General features: G+C 55.4%; 1 protein-coding gene and 4 non-coding genes across 5 annotated transcripts in view; 1 reads left to right on the top strand and 4 right to left on the bottom strand.

The window, feature by feature from the left end:
* The first annotated feature begins 913 nt into the window (after positions 1–913).
* Positions 914–987, top strand: TRNAT-AGU (transfer RNA threonine (anticodon AGU)). The gene has a single exon. It is a non-coding gene; the product is annotated as a tRNA-Thr (tRNA).
* Positions 988–2,131: 1,144 nt separating this feature from the next.
* Positions 2,132–2,203, bottom strand: TRNAQ-UUG (transfer RNA glutamine (anticodon UUG)). The gene has a single exon. It is a non-coding gene; the product is annotated as a tRNA-Gln (tRNA).
* Positions 2,204–2,839: 636 nt separating this feature from the next.
* TRNAY-GUA (transfer RNA tyrosine (anticodon GUA)) lies at positions 2,840–2,929 on the bottom strand. Its single transcript is given in 2 exon segments — positions 2,840–2,875; positions 2,893–2,929. It is a non-coding gene; the product is annotated as a tRNA-Tyr (tRNA).
* A 3,431-nt stretch (positions 2,930–6,360) lies between these two features.
* On the bottom strand, positions 6,361–6,442 carry TRNAS-GCU (transfer RNA serine (anticodon GCU)). The gene has a single exon. It is a non-coding gene; the product is annotated as a tRNA-Ser (tRNA).
* A 4,064-nt stretch (positions 6,443–10,506) lies between these two features.
* LOC102459489 (butyrophilin subfamily 1 member A1-like) overlaps positions 10,507–17,358 on the bottom strand; it is a 30,402-nt gene continuing 23,550 nt past the window's right edge. The window contains exon 11 of the mRNA XM_075912824.1: positions 10,507–11,757. Coding sequence (XP_075768939.1) covers positions 11,198–11,757 — 560 coding nt within the window. The 3' untranslated portion in view covers positions 10,507–11,197. The remainder of the gene's footprint in view (positions 11,758–17,358) is intronic.

The raw sequence follows: 17,358 nt of genomic DNA, 5'->3' as shown, positions 1-17,358 counted from the left end.
TCTTTTTTAACTTGGTTACTTACCAGTTTCATTCTGTCACCCTGGTTCTTTACTAGAAGAAAAAATAATTTCTTATTTGCTTTCTGCACTCCTGTCATCATCACATAAACCCCTGTCCCGTCGCCCCTTGCTTGTCCTTGTCCCAAGCTGAGAAGAAGAAGTTCCATGAACTCCTGGGAGCTGCTTTCCAAAGAAGAGGCATTTCCAGCAGAGAAGATGGCGAAGCCCAATCCCCCAACACAAAGCCCCAGGAAATACCAGTGGAGATTGGGAAAGCTCCCTCTCAGGCAGTGCTACGGAATGGATCCGGCTGGCCATCGGGCTGACTAACCCATCAACAGATGAGTCCCCGTGAGACTTCTCAGCCCAAGTGCAGAGACCGTGGAGTCTCCCGCTCCCAGCCCAGTGGCAGAGGGGCAGCGCCCTGAGGAGGCAGGTCCTGAGGCAGAGGAGACCTTTGAAGGGAACAGAGACAAGGGAGACGTGAGGTGAGAGGAAGGGGAACAAGTCGCCTCTTCTCAAGCGAGACGTGGTGGGAAACTGCCGGTTCTGGTGCAAGCCGAGCTCCAAGGGCTGGTTCCTGCCCTGGTGGCTCCTTGCAGGGCCTGGCTTGAGACGCACCAAGAAGTGCCATGTGTGGCCAGGAGAGAGGGTGTTTACAATCCAGACAATCAATGTTTGCTGCACTTCTCCCTCCCCTCAGTGATACTAAAGCTCAAGGCCAACTCCCCAGGCCAAGCAGCTGGTGGAGATGTGCATGTCAGAGCCTCTGCCCACTGAGCTGTAGCCTTCTGTGCCCAGGGAGCCAGACACCACCAGGGCTGGAGGGAAATGGGGAATGGCTGCACTTTGGGAGGCAAAGGTGTTGTCTGGGACCATAGAGTAGAACAGTTTCACCAGGCTACCTGAGGAGGGCACCATGGCTTAGCTGGCTAAAGCACCTGTTTAGTAAACAGGAGATCTTGGGATCAAGTCCCAGTGGTGCCTTGTGGTGGACTTTGTTTACTTTTTCCTATGTCTTTCTGGCCTCTGACACTCCAGCACTGGGGCACTTGAGCCCTTCAGCCAGATTCAGACCAGATCGGTCGGAGTCTCTTGTGCTCATCGAGGGGAATTCTGGACTTGCTGCTTTGGGAGCCAGGGTCACATTGCAGAGCTCCCCCAGGGATGTCCCACGGTGCCACCAGCCCAGCACCAGCTGCTCTCCCTGCCCTCAGCAATGTGGCTGCGTTTTATCCTTCCCCTTCAGTGACAACCGGCCATTCCCTGCCAGCCCCAGCCCCTGTAGCACCCATTCCTTTCCCCAGGAGCAGTGTGAGCACCAGTGCAGTGCCCTGCTGAGGCTGCGGCTGTGGGAGACTAGCCCTTGGCTTTGGAAGGGAGACATGATGTCAAGGTGTTAAGTTTTGCCCATGTCTAGTGTGGGGTGACCCACACTTGGGGGGCAGCTGGAGGTGCCTCCTGAGAGCTGATTTTCAGCCCTTCCTGTGTTTCTGGTTCCTTCCAACAGCTGGACTCTGTTATCTAAAAGTTGAGGAATGTGTATTGGCCTAGTGGACAAAGCATTTTGGAATTGTGGGTTCAAGTCCCATCGGAGGTGATAGTTATGACATTTACTAGTAGGTGCAATTCTCTTTGGCTTCCTTTTTGCCATATTATCTGTTAGATGTTTGAACACTGGAGAAGTGTCCCCTGGAACTGCCATTCCAGGGTTATGAGTTTAATTCTTGAAGGAGCCATTTAGAGATGTCTGAGGTAAATCTGTCAGGGATGGCTCTTGGCCCTGCCATGAGCATGGGGACTGGACTGGATGACCTCTCAAAGTTCTCTCCAGCTCTATGAAATGGTTTATCTCCTTATAAAGAGCATCTGTGGACACTCTCTTGTGCAAGAAAGTTCTAATGGCTGTTTTAGGCACAAGAAATCCCTCTTGCCTGTGCACACTGCCTTCTTGTGCAAGAAGCCCTCTTTTCTAATGGTTTACTGTACATTTTCTTGCACAAGAATGCACATGCAGGGTAAACACTCCGCTAGTTTTTGCACAAGAATGGCCATTCTTGCGCAAAAGGCCTGCAGCATAGACATAGCTGTGCAGTGTGAGAAAACCTCACAATAACAAGCTCAAACCAGCAGGTCCCACTGAGACTTGAACTCAGATTGCAGGATTCAAAGTCCTGAGTGCTGCCCCTTACACCATGGGACCTAAACGCTGACCTCTTCATGGGCATTGGGGACACTCAGTTTTCTGGCTGGGCTCTGCACTCTTGGCTTTCCTCCTGCTGCTTCATCCCTCTGGCTTCGACTAAACGGCACATTTATTTTGGAATAAGCTGGTCTAGAATAGTGATTCCAAAATAGTTTATTTCGAACTAGCACGTCTACACTGCAGGGAAACCTCAGAATAGTCCGAGGCAGGCTCCCCAGTGTAGACGACCTGTTTCAGAAGAATAAGTTAGTATGTCCACAAGAAGGGGCTAGTTCAAACTAGCAGCAGTGGCCCATCTACACAGGCCTTATTTTGAAATAGCTAATTTGGAACAGGCGTTATTCTTTGTAGAATGAGGTTTGCAGAAGTCAGAATAAGCCGTCTGATACTTCAGAATTATTTCAAAATAACGGAATTGCTGTGTAGACTCTTGCATTGTTATTGTGGAATAATGGCCATTGTTCCAAAATAACTTTTGTGTGTGGACAGAACCTGCACAGCCCAAGAAATGTGATTGGCAGCTCCTCCCCACCATTGTTTTGTCAATTGCAGTGTAGGGTTCTGAAGACATGGACCCAAGGTAACCACCTTGGTTGTCTTCTGCTAAGGCCAGGCTGGAGGGAAAAGAATAGCACCTTTGAGCTGGAGTTGAACCAGCAACCTAAGGATCACTTGCCAAGCACACGCTACAGTCCGCCACTCTGCCAGCTGAGCTATCAAAGGGTGCCTGAGTAGTTCTTCTTTGTCCAGGTTGTCCTTTCTGCAAGTCTCAGGGCAAGAGCTCCCCCAAGTATATGGCATTGCTGATGAGGGGCAGAGGTGCACAGGGACTGTCACAGGTACTTCACATGCAGACAGACCCCCTGAGTGAAACCTGAGCTAGATCCATCCATGTCACAGCAAAAGGAAGAAAGTTGGGTTCTTCTCATGTGTCTTCTTTGTTCCAGAGTCTCTAGGGGCGCAGAAGGGTCAGGTCTACAAAAAAACAAACCAACTGAATGAACCTTAGTCTAGAAGAACCCCTGAGGGTTTCCTTCTATCTTTGGCCTGGAAAGGTCATCTGTAACAGTGTGGTTTCTCTGTAACCCTATTGAAAGGCCTGTAGCTATTCAGTAGGTCTAAGCTAAAGCCTTCTTCTGCAGCCAGACCCAAGAGCAGCAGCAATTAGTTGTAAAGCCTGGAGTCACATACTCATATTCCAGCTAAATGACACTGAAATAGTGTCACACTAGGCTGTGAGAAGGGGATCCTGTCCTAATGGCACCCACTGTTACCAGATAAGAAACAGACCTCAAGATGGGTAGAGAAAACTTAGTTAAACACCGTTTTGTCCGGCAAGAAACTGCTTATCAGTAGTTGTGGTTGTGCAATGGGCATTCTATGATTCTTGTCCTCCCTTTCCTATTGTTTGTCTGTGTGGTCGCTGTCTGGTTTGGATCTGTTTCTGTCTGCTGTAAAATTAATTTTGCTAGATGTAAATCAACTAAGGTGGTGGAGTATGATTGGTTAGGTAAATCACAATAGTATCTTATGACTGGTTAGCAAAATTATACTAAAGTAATTGGTTAAGATATTGCTAAGCAGGACTCAATTTTCACTATATAAACTGGGGTCCAAGAAGGAGACCAGTAAGAAGAACTTGCCTGTGAAAGAGCCTTCGACCAGAGCTTCCAGGACACCTCTGCACAACCCTGAGTAGGGCAACAAGGGACCCAAGCCCTGAGACCCCCAGCTCAGAGTAGAACATGCCTGGCCCATCAGAGAGGGCACCTCAAGAGCCTGTGTTTCTATATGGCTTTGAACTAAGGAGGTGCTGTATGTTAAACAAACACAGTGATGGCTACACCATGGAGGCTTTTCTTTCCTCAACTTAAACTTGGGAAAATATTCTGTTACCAACTCTTTAGCCAACTCAGCTTGCTGCGGGGGAAGGAATTCTCTCTTGTTAATTCTGTGCCCTCAGGAAGGGACCAAACCCCCCTTCCCCGTCCCAGGGACTCCAACCCAAACCCTGAGACCCAAACCCTGCCCTGGGGGAGCTCTGCAATGTGACCCTGGCTCCCAAGGCAGCAAGTGCAGAATCCCCCTCGGCAAGCGCAAGAGGCTCCAACCAGCCTGGTCTGAATCCAGCTGAAAGGCTGGACGGCCCCGCTGCTGGAGTGTCAGAGCCCCTGTCAACCAGCCCTGTGTTTGTCCCGTCTCTTTCAAGGAAGGGCACGGCAGGGCCCACACACCCACCAAGAGTCTCAGGCACCTCTCTCGCACCCAGCTGACCATGGAACAGGTCTCCGTGGCCAGTGTGTGGTACCCAGGGGCTCTCTCCTGTGAGCCCCCCCCCCCCCAAGGGGAGTCTCACACAGAGGTCTTGGGATCACAAGCTTCCTGACACTCTCATCATGGAACAGGGGCAGGTCCAGCCTTTTCTGTAAAAGCTGCTCTGGAAATCAGAAAGCACCTAAAGTGACTCTGGTGGGATTTGAACCCACAATCTCGGAATGACTAGTCTAGCTCACACTAATAGCTACAGCTTAGAAACCCAAGACCCTGACTATTGCACTGCAGCTCACAGCAACCCTCATCTCTTCACTCTGCTTTGCAGCAGGGCAATTGCTGGGCTAGAATAAAGGGAAAAGCTGAGCCAGAGGAACACACGCTCCCCCTCCCACACTCAGACCCTCCATACCCAGCCTCCTGCCCAGAGCCTCAGCTGTGGCTTAAACCTGGTTCCAGAGAGAAGAGGCCAATGCAAACAGCCCCATGGCAGTGAGGGAGTCAGCACGTCGGTGGGTGGGGCAGGGAGCTGGGGGCAGATCTTGGCTCTAACTCGCTAGGCGACCTTGGCCTGTTCAGTGAATCTCTCTCTGTCTCCATGGCCCTGTCTGTACAGCAGAGACAGCAACACTCACAGCCCCACAGGAGGGGGCTGGTTTAATGCTTCACCCCACGGCCCAGCAATGAGCCCCCCAACTCCCCCTGTGCTCTGGGAGCCAGGTTTGCTGTGTGAATTCTGTGGGGCAGGTGCTGTCAGGCCTGGGCACTGGGATTATTTACCAGTTTCCCTGCCCTCTGACACTGCTAAGATCAGAGCTGAGGTGGCTGAGTGGTTCAGGTTTTCGAGTAGAAACCAATAGACTAAGCAGCTCCACAAAATCCACTAGTTCTGCTGCCCCAGAAAAGTAAATGTGAACCTCAGTCCTGCCTGTCCCTTCCCCTCACGCCATGGGGCTGGAACGGCAGAGGAGGGAGGTGTCTGAGTTGGGGGCCACATCAGAGGGCTGGGGGCCTTTGGAGGAGGTTTTTTGTCTCTCACTTTTGTGGCCCCCAATTTTCTGTGGGTCAGTGGCTCCCGACCCAGAAAAGGTTCCCCGCCCCTGCCATAAATAAAGCAACATTGAAACCTTGTGTGCTGGCCGCAATGTTTTCCTTTATTTCAAATGAAGTTTGATCAACTAACATGAGACAGTTCAAACGCTTAATCTGTTTATTTAAATGAAACTGTTCTCCCCAGCTGCAGCCCTAGCAAAATGGCTGGGGTGTGATTATGTCATTAGTGGCGAGTGTCCATTAGTAACCAAGAGTCCATGGAAAGGTTTGGGGAGGGCAGGGGCTCAGCAAAGGGGTGGGATCTTGCAGAAGGGACGGGATAGATCCTGGCTTGTCCTGACATTTAAAAGGTGACCTTGGGGGCATGTGGCACCCTGAGCAGCCTCTGATGTTCCCTGCGTGAGCCCCAGAACCAGCCCTGAGTGACGGGGGCAGAGGGGGAGCAGCTCACACATGCCAAGGGGCTGGCTGGGGGCAGGACATGAGCCCTGGGAGGTAGCAGTGACATCACAAGGGCCTTGTGCAGCACCTCAGCTCATTGGTTAGGAGGCAGTGACCTCACAGAGGGACCATGGCAACAGCCAGGTGGGACAGGCTGCAGGGCTGGGGCATCTCAGAGACCCCCATGGCCTGGCTGCCTGGAATCTCCTTTGTGAGGTTTCCCCTTGAGGGCAGAAGGGATTGAGGGTCCCATCTGGGAGTGTCTCTGTGGAGATTTCCCCTTTCCCCAGGCTGCAGTGGGAGGGGCTGGGGCAGACAGGGGTACAGGAGGGGCTGGCACTGAACTGAAGAGAGATCTGGGAGAAGCAAGAGGAAGAGCTGCAAACACCCGATGAAGATGGGATTTGAACCCATGTGTGCACAGCACAATAGATTAGCAGTCCATCAGCTTAACCACTCGGCCACCTCATCTGAGCTGTTGGGATTTGTTACCAATTACCCAAAGCCAGCATTGCCAGGAACCTTTGTGCCAGTCAGTGACTGGCCAGGGACACCCAGGGCTGGAAGGTTTTGGCTTTTCACTATGTTCCCTGGGCTGTTGTAAAAAGCTCAGTGCTAGTAACAAACCCAAATACCCCCTGGCTACATCTACCCTGCAGACTTCTTGCTCAAGAACTGTTTTGTGCAAGAGTTCTTGTGCAAAAGGTCTTGCGCAACAGTGTCTCTGCACTGCCATGTGCTGTTGCACAAGAATGTCCGTGGCAGTATGCACGCTCTCTTGTGCAAGGAAGCTCTGATGGCCATTTTAACCATAGGGGTTTCTTGCACAAAAAACCCCTGTTGCCCATTCATACTACCTTCTTGTGCAAGAGCTCTTGCACAAGAGATTATTCCTCATGGGGAGAGGAATAACTTTTGCACAAGAAGCCCTCTTTTCCTACATTTTTCCGTAAATTTACTTGCACAAGAACGTGCATTCAGTGTAGATGCTCCTCAAGTTTTTGTGCAAGAACGGTCATTCTTGAGCAAGAAGCCTGCAGAGTAGATGTAGCCCCTGGGTGCCCAGAGAGGGGCTGTCTAGTCAAAGTCTGGCTTGGCGCAATCTCTGCAATGGGAAGATGTCCACGGAGCAGGCAGATGGCAGCGGCACAGGGCTCTGGTGCTCCCAGCATCCAGAGGAGCGTTTCCGATATGAGTGTTTACTGACAGTGTCCGTCTCTGGTCTGATTTCACAGTGTGGTGAGACACTGGTACCCACAGCAGCATGGATGGGGTGGCTGGAGGGAGTGGCTGGCGGGCAGCCGGTAGGAGCAGCGGCAAGTGGCCAACGGAGCGGGTGAACCTCATTTGCATATCTAATGAGCCACCATTGTTGTGGAAGAGGCTCTTGTGCCAGGGTACGTCTAGACTACATGCCTCTGTCATCAGAGGCATGTAGGTTAGGCTACCCGACATAGGAAAATGAAGCGGCGATTTAAATAATACTTGCGCAAGAGGGCCAGTGTAGACAGGGAAGGAATTTTTTGCGTAAGAAAGCCCCAATTCGCAAAATGGTGATCGGGGATTTCTTGCGCAAAATCTCGTCTAGACTGGCTACAGGTGCCTTTGCGCAAAATCTAGACGCTCTTTTGCAGAAATACTTTTAAAGGAAAAACTTTTCCGTTAAAAGCATTTCCGCAAAATCATGCCAGTCTAGACGCAGCCACTGTGTTTAAAGGCAGAGCTGACTAGAATCAATTGAGAGTCCTTGTCTTGTCTCAGTGATCGCTTGAGCAAAAATCATTGATAAAATCTTGTGTAGACTGACCTTGGACTCTACATGCAGGCAATATGTGTTAAAGGGCAGTGCAAAGGAGGCAGTGGCGGTGAGGTACCATGTTACCTAGTGAAATCATTGGTGCTGAAATCACTGAGGTCTGGAATTTGACCACAGAACTGACACTTTCTTAACAGACTGCATTTTTGCTATTTAAAAAGTAAATCAATATAACAGAAAACTGCAACGCTCTCCAGTAACTTTTTAAAAATCAAACTTTAAACTTTATTGAAAAGATTGGAGAGTTTGCAATTGAAAATATTTGACCTACACTTAAGGCAACTGATTTAATTTTGTGTAAAATTTTGCATCATAAAGGATGGCATTTTTTTTTTTTAAAAATGTTCAACTATATTGATATACATTTAGATCACATCTACTTCTGATGTGATATTTGGGTGTGGTTGTGGTTTAAGTGTCCTTTTTTTTTTGCTCTACAAAAAATTCTGGGTGGTGGGGCCCTGCCAAAACTATTCGAATTGGGCCCCCCACTTCCTAAAGCCGGCCCTGTGCCCCACAACCTGTGGCCTCAGCACAGGCCTCCAGCCACTGGACCAGGGCCCTGGCTGCCAGAGTGGGCCCTGACTCCCCCCCCTCCCCCTCACTATGTGGCCACAGCAGGCCCTGGCTCCCCCGCCCCCCAGAGTAGCCCTCACCACACAGCAGGCCCTGGCTCCCCACCTGAGTAGCTCCCCCGCCCTATGGCAGACCCTGGTTTCCCCAGCCCCACCCCAGAGTAGCCCCCTCACCATGCAGCATGTCCTGGCTCCCTGCCTGAGAAACACCTCCCACCCCCACCATGTGGTATGCCCTGGGCCCCCATCAGAGCAGGCCCCAGCCCCCCGCCATGCGGCAGCCCTTGGCTCCTCACTGGAGCAGCACCCCCCACACCTCCATGCAGCAGCCTCTGGCTCCCCACCAGAGCAAACCTCCCCACCACGCAGCAGGCACTAGCCCCCCAGCAAGCCCCAGCTGGGCCCTGGCCCCTCACTACATGGCCGGAGCAGGTTGCCACCATGTGACCTCAATGCAGGCCTCAGTCTCTGGACCAGGACCTCTATTTCCCCCTACCCCCCCACCACAAGGGCCACAGCAGCCCCCGCCCGCGAGAGCATGCGCCACTCACCTCTGTGGAGGAGGGAGGGAGGTGGGTGGAGAATTTTTTGTGCGCGGCTGTGCAGGTGCACACCTTAGAGGGAACGCTGCCCGGCACTTTTCAGCGCTGTCCCTCAGCCAGGGTAGAGAACCCCTTCGAGTGCAGGACACGTGTTCCGAGGACACGTAAATCTCTTTGTGGCCTTCGCAATAACCAGCTCTGCCACATCTACCCTGGCCCGTGATTGCACAGATTATAGGATCCCACCCCTCTAACGCCCGGGGTGTCCACACTGGCCTAGCAAACCACCGCCACAAGAGACACGGCCCCCCCGCTCGACATTACTTCGAAGTAACGGCTCGCTGTTGCAATGCGCATGTTGTTCTTTCGAAATAAAGTCAGTTATCCTGAAATAACGCTGCTGTGCAGACATCCCCTAAATGTATGACAAACAAAACTGTGATCTTTTCCATTGATTTGTGGCTGGGAAGAAAGCAAACTTCACCACACTCCATGTTAGGAGTCATTATGTGCCAGCATCTTTAATACAATTAAGTTAATTTGTTGTGACTCGGTAAAAGAATCCCCTCTCTATTTCTTTACCAAACTGCATTTGTTGTGTCTTTATAACCAAGGACATGAAGAGCCCAACACTGCACTGAAATCAATGCACGCTGGCTGCAAATAATATTTCTATAGAAAAATAAACTAAACAGGATATTGCAGCAGGGATTTCTATGGAGAGGAAGGCAGGATGTCAGGTTGAGGACAGAGCGGTGTTAATTGATGCAAGAGCAGGCAGGGAGGGGCCATATCTTGATTACCAGAGATCTGTAGCTAGACAGTTGAAAATTGCAGGAGTTTATGTAGCCAGAAATTCAAAGAATATTATAAAATCACGTGAATCTAATGAGATTGGTTAATTCATTCTATGTTTTTTTTCACCTATGAATGTTCGAAGGTGCAGCACAGTATGGGGTGTATGAGCCCTGCTTTCTAGAGAGAGCTGGTCAGGGCAAGAGAGTGAGGGAGCAGCTGCACATGTGTGTGGCTGCACTGGTTACGACACATGGACATTGTCACTGAACAGTCTGTGTGACGGGGTGAAGCAACCCCGCCACTCACCAGCGGCGCAAGGTACAGGCCAGGGCGAAGGGTCTGCGGGTGCCGGACGCCGGGGAAGAGGCGCGTCATCAGCGCACACCCGGGAGTGACGCTGACGTCACGGGCGCGCGTGGACAGGACCGGGAGGAAAACTCGGAAGTGGGGGGAGCCTGGGAACGACGGGGGGAGGGAGGACGGTATAAAGGGGGAGACAGGACATCAAGGAAGGGGGAAGACACGAACGAGGACCGCGGGAGGAGAGGGAGTACGGAGCATGGGACAGTAGGAGGGGAGGAGAAGAGAGACGCCGGGTCGTAACGCTGGCGGAGTGGAAGCGGCCCAGGGCGGGCCATGAACCCCGGGAGCAGGTGTGTTTGGGGTACACACACCCCTGCTACCGCCAAGAGCCACGCTCTTAGCGTTAGGGCCCTGGGTCGGGGTCCGGAGAGAGGGTGGGCCCGGACGCCCCACTCCGCCCCACAAAGGGCTATGAACTCGAGCCGGTCCGGCTCCCACCTCAAGGAGCCAGAGATGAGGGGGGGAGACGGTGGGTCGATTCATGACAGTCTGACAATGCCATAACGAATTGTGTTCGCAGAAATGTTTCGGATTGCTTGAAGTGCCACAGCTGACATACACACAATGCCCTGTAAATAAGTCAAACATCGATATAGCTGTAAGGGAAGAAAAAGGTCAAAAATTCCATTTCTAAAAATAGATTTTTAATAAAAGGTTGGTGAACTGTAAAAGAAAAGGTTCTTGTGCTGACACCTTGTTACAATAACAAGTTTCTAAATTAGAAAACGTTTTTTCTTTCATATTTGACACTGAGATTTCACAGCAGTAGAACACTCTGACAGGAGTGAAAGTCCCCTCCCCCCTCATCTGGGGCAGGGGACGGGGCAAGGTGAGGGCAGCAAACCCCACCCGCTGTCTGGCCGCGTTTCTTACCAGCCTCACCCTGTGCTGGGGTGGAGCAAACCTGGGTCAGGGGGGAAAAGCAGCCTGGGCTCCTTCCAACCAGGGGGTCCCATTCACCAGCCTGGGCTGGGCTGCCAGGTGTCCGGTTTTCCACTGGAGGCTCCAGTTGCAAAGGGAAAGGGGCAGTGACCGGTTGGCACAAAACATCCAGGTACCTGCAGTAACCGGCCCTGCCCTGGGGGAAGAGCCGCAGCGCTGGGAGGGGCCAGTCGGTGCCGCGGGGTCACTGTCAGGGGCAGGGATTCCCTCCCGCCTGGGCCGGCACCGGGCAGATGGTCAGGGGAGCCGCGTTGGTGCCCCCGGCGTTGTTACTGGGACTGAAATACGGGCGGAGCGTCCCGGAGAAGGTGCCGGTGAAGGTGAAGAGATGGGACCCGTCAGTCACATTGTAAAACGAGACCTCGCCCGCCTCGTAGTCCAGGAAAACCCCCACCCGGCTGGGCCTGGCGCTCACGGGGAGGGGAGTACGGGGGAAGGTGCAGGCCTCGTATCCCCCGTCCCACAGCCCCACGACCCAGAATCCACCCTCAGGTGAGTATGTGACGTCCCCCTTCCTGCTCACAGATTCCCTGCAGACCCCCAGGTCCCAGTCAGTCTTGTCTCCCACCCCCACCTCCCAGTAACACCTCCCGCCCGCGAACCCCTCGGTGCCCAGGACAATGAGATAGTTCTCAAATCTCTCGGGGGTTTCGGGCAGATCCTGGCGCGTGTCTCCGTATCTCACACGTTTCCGATCCTCAGACAGGACGAGTTCGGGATGAGCCGTGTCTGGATCCAGCGTCACGTCCACTGGGGAGAGAGTCACAGAGTCAGGGCCGGGGGCAGGGGCGGGTCCCTGGGGTCAGCGGGAAATTAACCTGCCCCCCCCGTTAATCGCTGTGCGTGGGGGGGGGTTATTGCCTGAGGGGAGTCAGGGCCCCTCTGCCCGTGAGGAGACATAGAGCGGGAAAAGGGCAGGAGGAGCGGGGGAGGGGCGGCAAGCTGACAGTGGGGGGAGGGGCAGGGTAATGCTGGGAGAGGAAGGGGGAGGGGCAGATGATGGGGCAGAGGGGGAGGGATGGAGCAGAGGGAGCAACCGTAGGGCCAATGTGGGGCAAGAGGAGCAGGCACAAGGGGACAGAGGGGTGAGGGAAGGGGCTGTCCCCAGGGGGGCTGGGTGGAGGGGCAGATGCAAGGAGGGCAGAGGGAGGGGTGGACACCAGGGGGCAGAGGGGGAGGAAGGGAGCAGAGGGGCAGACAGAGGGGTGTGGGGAAGGGCAGGCCCTAGGGAGGCAGAGGGGGGAGGAGATGTGGGCACCAGTGCAGCAGAGATGGGGTGGGGCCTACACCACAGGACCCAAAGGGGGGCCCAGGGAGGAGACCCCAGGCAGGCCGAGGGGCAAAGGGAAGAGCAGGCCCCAGGGAGGCAGATTCCCAGGAGCGCTGTGAGCGAGACACGAGGAGTCGTCCTTCCGCTCTGCCCTGCGCTGATCAGGCCTCAGCTGGAGTCTTGTGTCCAGTTCTGGGACCCACATTTCAGGAGAGAGGTGGAGAAATTGGAGGGTCCAGAGAAGAGCAACAAGAACGATGCAAGGTCGAGAGAACATGAGCTAGGAGGGGAGGCTGGAGGAATTGGGCTTGTTTGGTTGGGAAAGGAGCAGACTGAGAGGGGACATGAGAGTGATTTTCAGGTACTGGAAAGGGTGTCACAAAGAGGAAGGAGACAAATTGTTCTCCTTGGCCTCTGAGGGCAGGACAAGCAGCAAGGGGCTGAAACTGCAGCAAGGGAGGTTGAGGCTGGACATTAGGAAAAACTTCCTGCCTGTTGGGGGTGAAAAACTGGAATAAGTTGCCTGGCGGGGGGGTTGTGGAGTCTCCATCCCTGGGCCGTGAGGGCAGGGGACTGGACTCGATGACTCTCGAGGTCCCTGCCAGTTCTGTGATTCTGACGGAGGTGAAGGCAGAGAGGGGCCTCAGGGAGGCAGAGGAGCAGTGACCAGAGGGGCTTGTACCAGGGGCTGGAGGGGGTTGAGGGATGCAGGGTCGGGGGGCAGAGGGAGAGGGGCTGGGAGAACTAAGGGGAAGGTGGAGGAAATGTGAGAGGAGGGGGCAGGTAGCAGGGTGGGGGTGGGGGAGAGGAAAGGGGCTTGTGCTGAGGGGAGGGGGCAGGGCAGGAGGACAAAGGGGAAGCAAGAAGGGCAGAGTGGGGGGAGAGACAAATGCCAGGGGACAGGGATGGGGAAGGCACCAGGGCAGATGGGGGGAGAGAAGGTTTTATTCGCAGTGGGTGGGAAGGGTGGGTACCAGGGGGCTAGAGAGGCACTGAGGGAGGGATTAAAGGCAGGGGGCAGAGGTAAGCAGGTGGGATGGCAGCAATGGGGCAGGGGAGGGGCAGGCACTAGGGCTAACGGGGGTCAAGGGGGAGACAGTGAAGGGAACGGGAAGGAGGAGTGGGAGGGATGTGAAGGTGTCAGTGGGGCGGGGCTGGGGGGAGGGGACAGGCTGATGCTGGGAGAGGGAAGGGGAGGGGCAGACGAGAGGAGCAGAAGGGGGTAATGGCGTCAAGAGAAACAGGTACCATGAGGACAGAGGGAGGGGGGTGAAGGGAGGGGCAGGTTCCAGCCGGGATTTCCCTAGGACCTCTGAGGGGGTGTACAGCAGTGCTCCCTCCAGTTGTTCCTAGCCGTGTGCGGAATACATTTTATGACGTGCACTGAGGCGCGCCCAGCAGACACACGGGCTGTGGCCATGTGAACGCTCTGCTGATCCGCTGGGCAGCTCCTGACTCTCCCCTGAGAGCGCAGGGCGGGTGAGACAGCAGGGCCCGGACAAGCTCTCCCGGCTGCTGTCTGTGCCGGTGTCAATGGCGCTGATGCGGCTGCCCTGGCTGAACCACTCGGCTACGTCTAGACTGGCCACAAATTCTGGAAAAGGGATGCAAATCAGGTAAGTCAGCATAGGGAAACCCGCGGGGGATATAAATATCCCCCGTTGATTTAAATAAACATGTCCGCCGCTTTTTTTCCGGCTTGGGGAAAAGCCGGAAAAAAAGCATCTAGACTGGCGCGATCCTCCGGAATAAAGCCCTTTTCCGGAGGATCTCTTATACTCAGGTAGGAATAAGAGATCCTCCTGAAAAAGGCTTTATTCCGGAGGATCGTGCCAGTCTAGATGCTTTTTTTCCGGCTTTTCCCTAAGCCGGAAAAAAAGCGGCGGACATATTTATTTAAATCCACGGGGATATTTAAATCCCCCGCGGTTTTCCCTATGCTGACTTACCTAATTTGCATCCCTTTTCCGGAATTTGTGGCCAGTCTAGACGTAGCCTTAGTGTGTAAACAGGGTCTGAGGGAGCCCCTCCCCCGGGACAGCTCATGAGGAGCCGGATTGGGATGATGCCAGGCCCAGCCTGTATTGCCAGGGACACGCCTGCCCTGCCTGGGGCCCGGCCCACAGAGCTGGGCTGCCCGGGATCCGTTCTGCCTGGGGCTGGGCACAAACCACTGAGGTGCCATGTGGGGTCAGGAAATGTTGGGACCCTTTTAGTGTCTGAGTGATGGGCAGCAGCAGAGCTGGGCTGGGCCTGCCTGGGGGAGGGACCCTCAGCACCGAGTCTGTGCTGGGGTTTGCCAGGGCTCAGCTCTGGCCCCTCTGGGCTCGTCCGTTCCCAGCCCCGGCACCTCTGGGCTCACAAAGTCCTGCAGCACCCACAGACTAACAGAGAGACGACTGATAGAAATGTAGCCGTGTTAGTCTGGTGTAGCTGACACAAAATTAGTATCAGAGATCCTAATTCAAGCTACCTATTCCATGCCACGTGTAGCCACGGGCCAGAATTCGCACTAAGGGGGGATTTAAAAATGGCGGCGTCCGGGAAGATGCAAATGAAGCCCAGGATAGCCTAGGGGGCTAGTGTAGACATACGCAGAGAGATGACTAGATTTGTTGTTGGTTTCTCAGGTGCTACAGGAGCATGCGTTGTTTTTTGAGGGTTTTTTAAGATACAGACTCAATTGGCCCCTCTGAGACCTCTGGGCCTGGCAGTTCCCAGCCCCGGCACCTCTGGGCTTGGCCCATCAGTTGGGAAAATAACAAACGTGCTGGAGCCTGGCCCCTCTCTGGTGACAGGTTAAGCCCTGGCCACCCCCACACGCCCTACGCTGGGGAGCAGGGTGTGGCTGCCGGGGGCTGGTGAGAAGAGGGCGGGTGGCCCAGGGGTTTGCTGGCCCCTCTCTCCTGTGCAGACAGAGCTGCCTGGGCCAGACCGAGCCTTTGGCTTGGGTCAGTGACGGCTGGAGCTGCAGTCACCGAGCTCTCGGGGCTGAGCCCTGCTGGGGACAGTGTGCGGGTGAGGGGGAGCCCGGCCTGCACCAGCCACGAGGTTCTGCGCTCAGAGCTGCCATCGCCCAGAGCTGGTGGGACCTTGAGGGACGGGCTGAAGGCACATGGAGGGGGGGCAGCAGAAGGTGCCGGTGCCAGGCCGTTGCGGACAGAGCAGTAGAGGGAACGGTGGCGCAGCAAACAGCAGCAGCCAGAACATGGGTCTGTGGGACTGTTTCAGAGACGTCACTCCAGCGCCCTGCTTAGTGCCTGGGAACCGTTTCCTAGGAGGCCAAGACTTTTCAAATCCATTCATTGCCAAGGCTGTTGTGTCACGATATCGCTAGCGCGACAGGCCAGTGTCTGGGGGAGTTTCTGTGTTGACTGTATTGTTATTATTATAATTAATATTTATGCAAAATCAGCCATTTTGGGCCAGACCCCTGGTCCCTCTGCCCAGTGTCCTGCCTCCTGCCACTGCAGCACCTGGAGCAGCCAGAGGGAATGAGCAGAGGAGGGAATCGTCTAGTGAGCCCTCCCCTGTCACCCACTCCCAGTATCCAGTCCACAGAGACTAGGGACACTCAGAACAGGCTGGCGCATCCCTGCCCACCCTGGCTCAGAGCCACTGGCGGAGCGACCCTCCGTGAACGGATCTTGCCCTTTCTGACCATGCTGTGACTTTGGCCTTCACCCCACCCCCGGCAGAGCCCCGCCGGCCGACTGCGCTGCCTGAGGAAACGCTGCCTTTGTGGGGGTCAGTCTCGCTGCCTGGTCACGTCATTGGGTGCCCCTGGCTCCTGTGTGCAGTGAAGGGGAAATGACACTTCCTGACTCATGTTCTCCTCACCTGCCCATATTCTCCAGGCCTCACGTGGCCCCAGGGGCAAGGAGGGGGTGGGAGACTGGCCGGCCAGGTGATGAGGGGAAATAGAGAGGTGGGACATGGGGGGCAGACCCCAGGGGGCAAAAGGGCAGCAAGGGGAGGGTGGTTATCAAGGGGGGAGGGGCATGCAGGGCAGGTGCCAGGAGAACAGAGATGGGCAAAGGAAGGAGCAGTACCAGGGGTGGGGGGAGGTGGGGCAGAGCAGAGGGGCAGAGGCAAGCAGGGCAGAGAGGAGCAGGGCAGGCACCAGGGGCCAGAGTGGGGACAAGGGAACAGGGGAGCAGAGGAGGGTGGAGAGTTGGGTGAGGAGAAGGGAGGGCACAAGGGGGCAGAGGAAAGGTGAGTGGAGGGGCAGGACCCAGAGGTTAGGAGAAGGGGAGTGGAGGGGCAGGACCCAGACGGGAGGGAAGGGCACCAATGGGCTGGAGGAGGAGGGAGGGGAAGGAGCAAACATCAGGGGGCCCAAAGGGGGCCAAAGGCAGGGACTTGCGCTGGGAAAGCAGCGGGGAGAGATGGGCCCAGGGGGCCGGGGGAGGGGAGCACAAAGGGGCTGGCACCAGTGGTTTGGGGAGTGGGAGGGTGCAGGTATCGGGAGGCAGAGGGGAGGGGAGGGGCAGGCACAGGGGGTGAGGGAAGGGCTCATGCTGAGGCCTACGTGGGGCAGATGCCAGGGGCCAGAGGGCACAAGGGGCGGGAGGAGGGGCAGGTGCCAGGGGGTGGGAGGGCAAGGGAAGGGTGGATGCCAGGGGCTACAAGGTACAAGCAGCAGGTGCTGGGGCACAGGGGTGCAGCCTGGAGTGCGACAGGCACCAGGGCCAAGAAGGGGCCAGGAGTGAAGCAGCTATTGGAGGCTGAAGGGGGCGAGGGAAGGGAGGGCACCAGAGGGCAGGGGGAGGGGCAGGTGCCAGGGGAGAGAAGGGGGAAGGGAGGGGCAGACAAAAGGAAGGGGGAGGGGAGGGAGCAGTGGGTGCCGGGGCAGAGGGGGTGAAAGGAGGGGGCATGAGGAAGATGGGGGGTGGGGCAAGTCACATGTGAGGGTGCAGAGGGGCGTGAGGAGAACTGGGGCAGAGGGCGGAGAGGAGGTGGGCTCAGAGAAGGAGGAGGCAGGGGGCAGGAGTTGGAGGGCAGGGAGGGAAGGGGGAGGCACCAGGAGGCTGTGGGGAGGGGAAGGGCAGGTGCCAGGGGGATCGAGGGAAGGGAGCATA

The sequence above is a fragment of the Pelodiscus sinensis genome, chromosome 31, assembly GCF_049634645.1.
Source record: "Pelodiscus sinensis isolate JC-2024 chromosome 31, ASM4963464v1, whole genome shotgun sequence".
Taxonomy (NCBI): domain Eukaryota; kingdom Metazoa; phylum Chordata; order Testudines; family Trionychidae; genus Pelodiscus; species Pelodiscus sinensis.
This window is presented reverse-complemented; position numbering and strand designations above follow the sequence as displayed.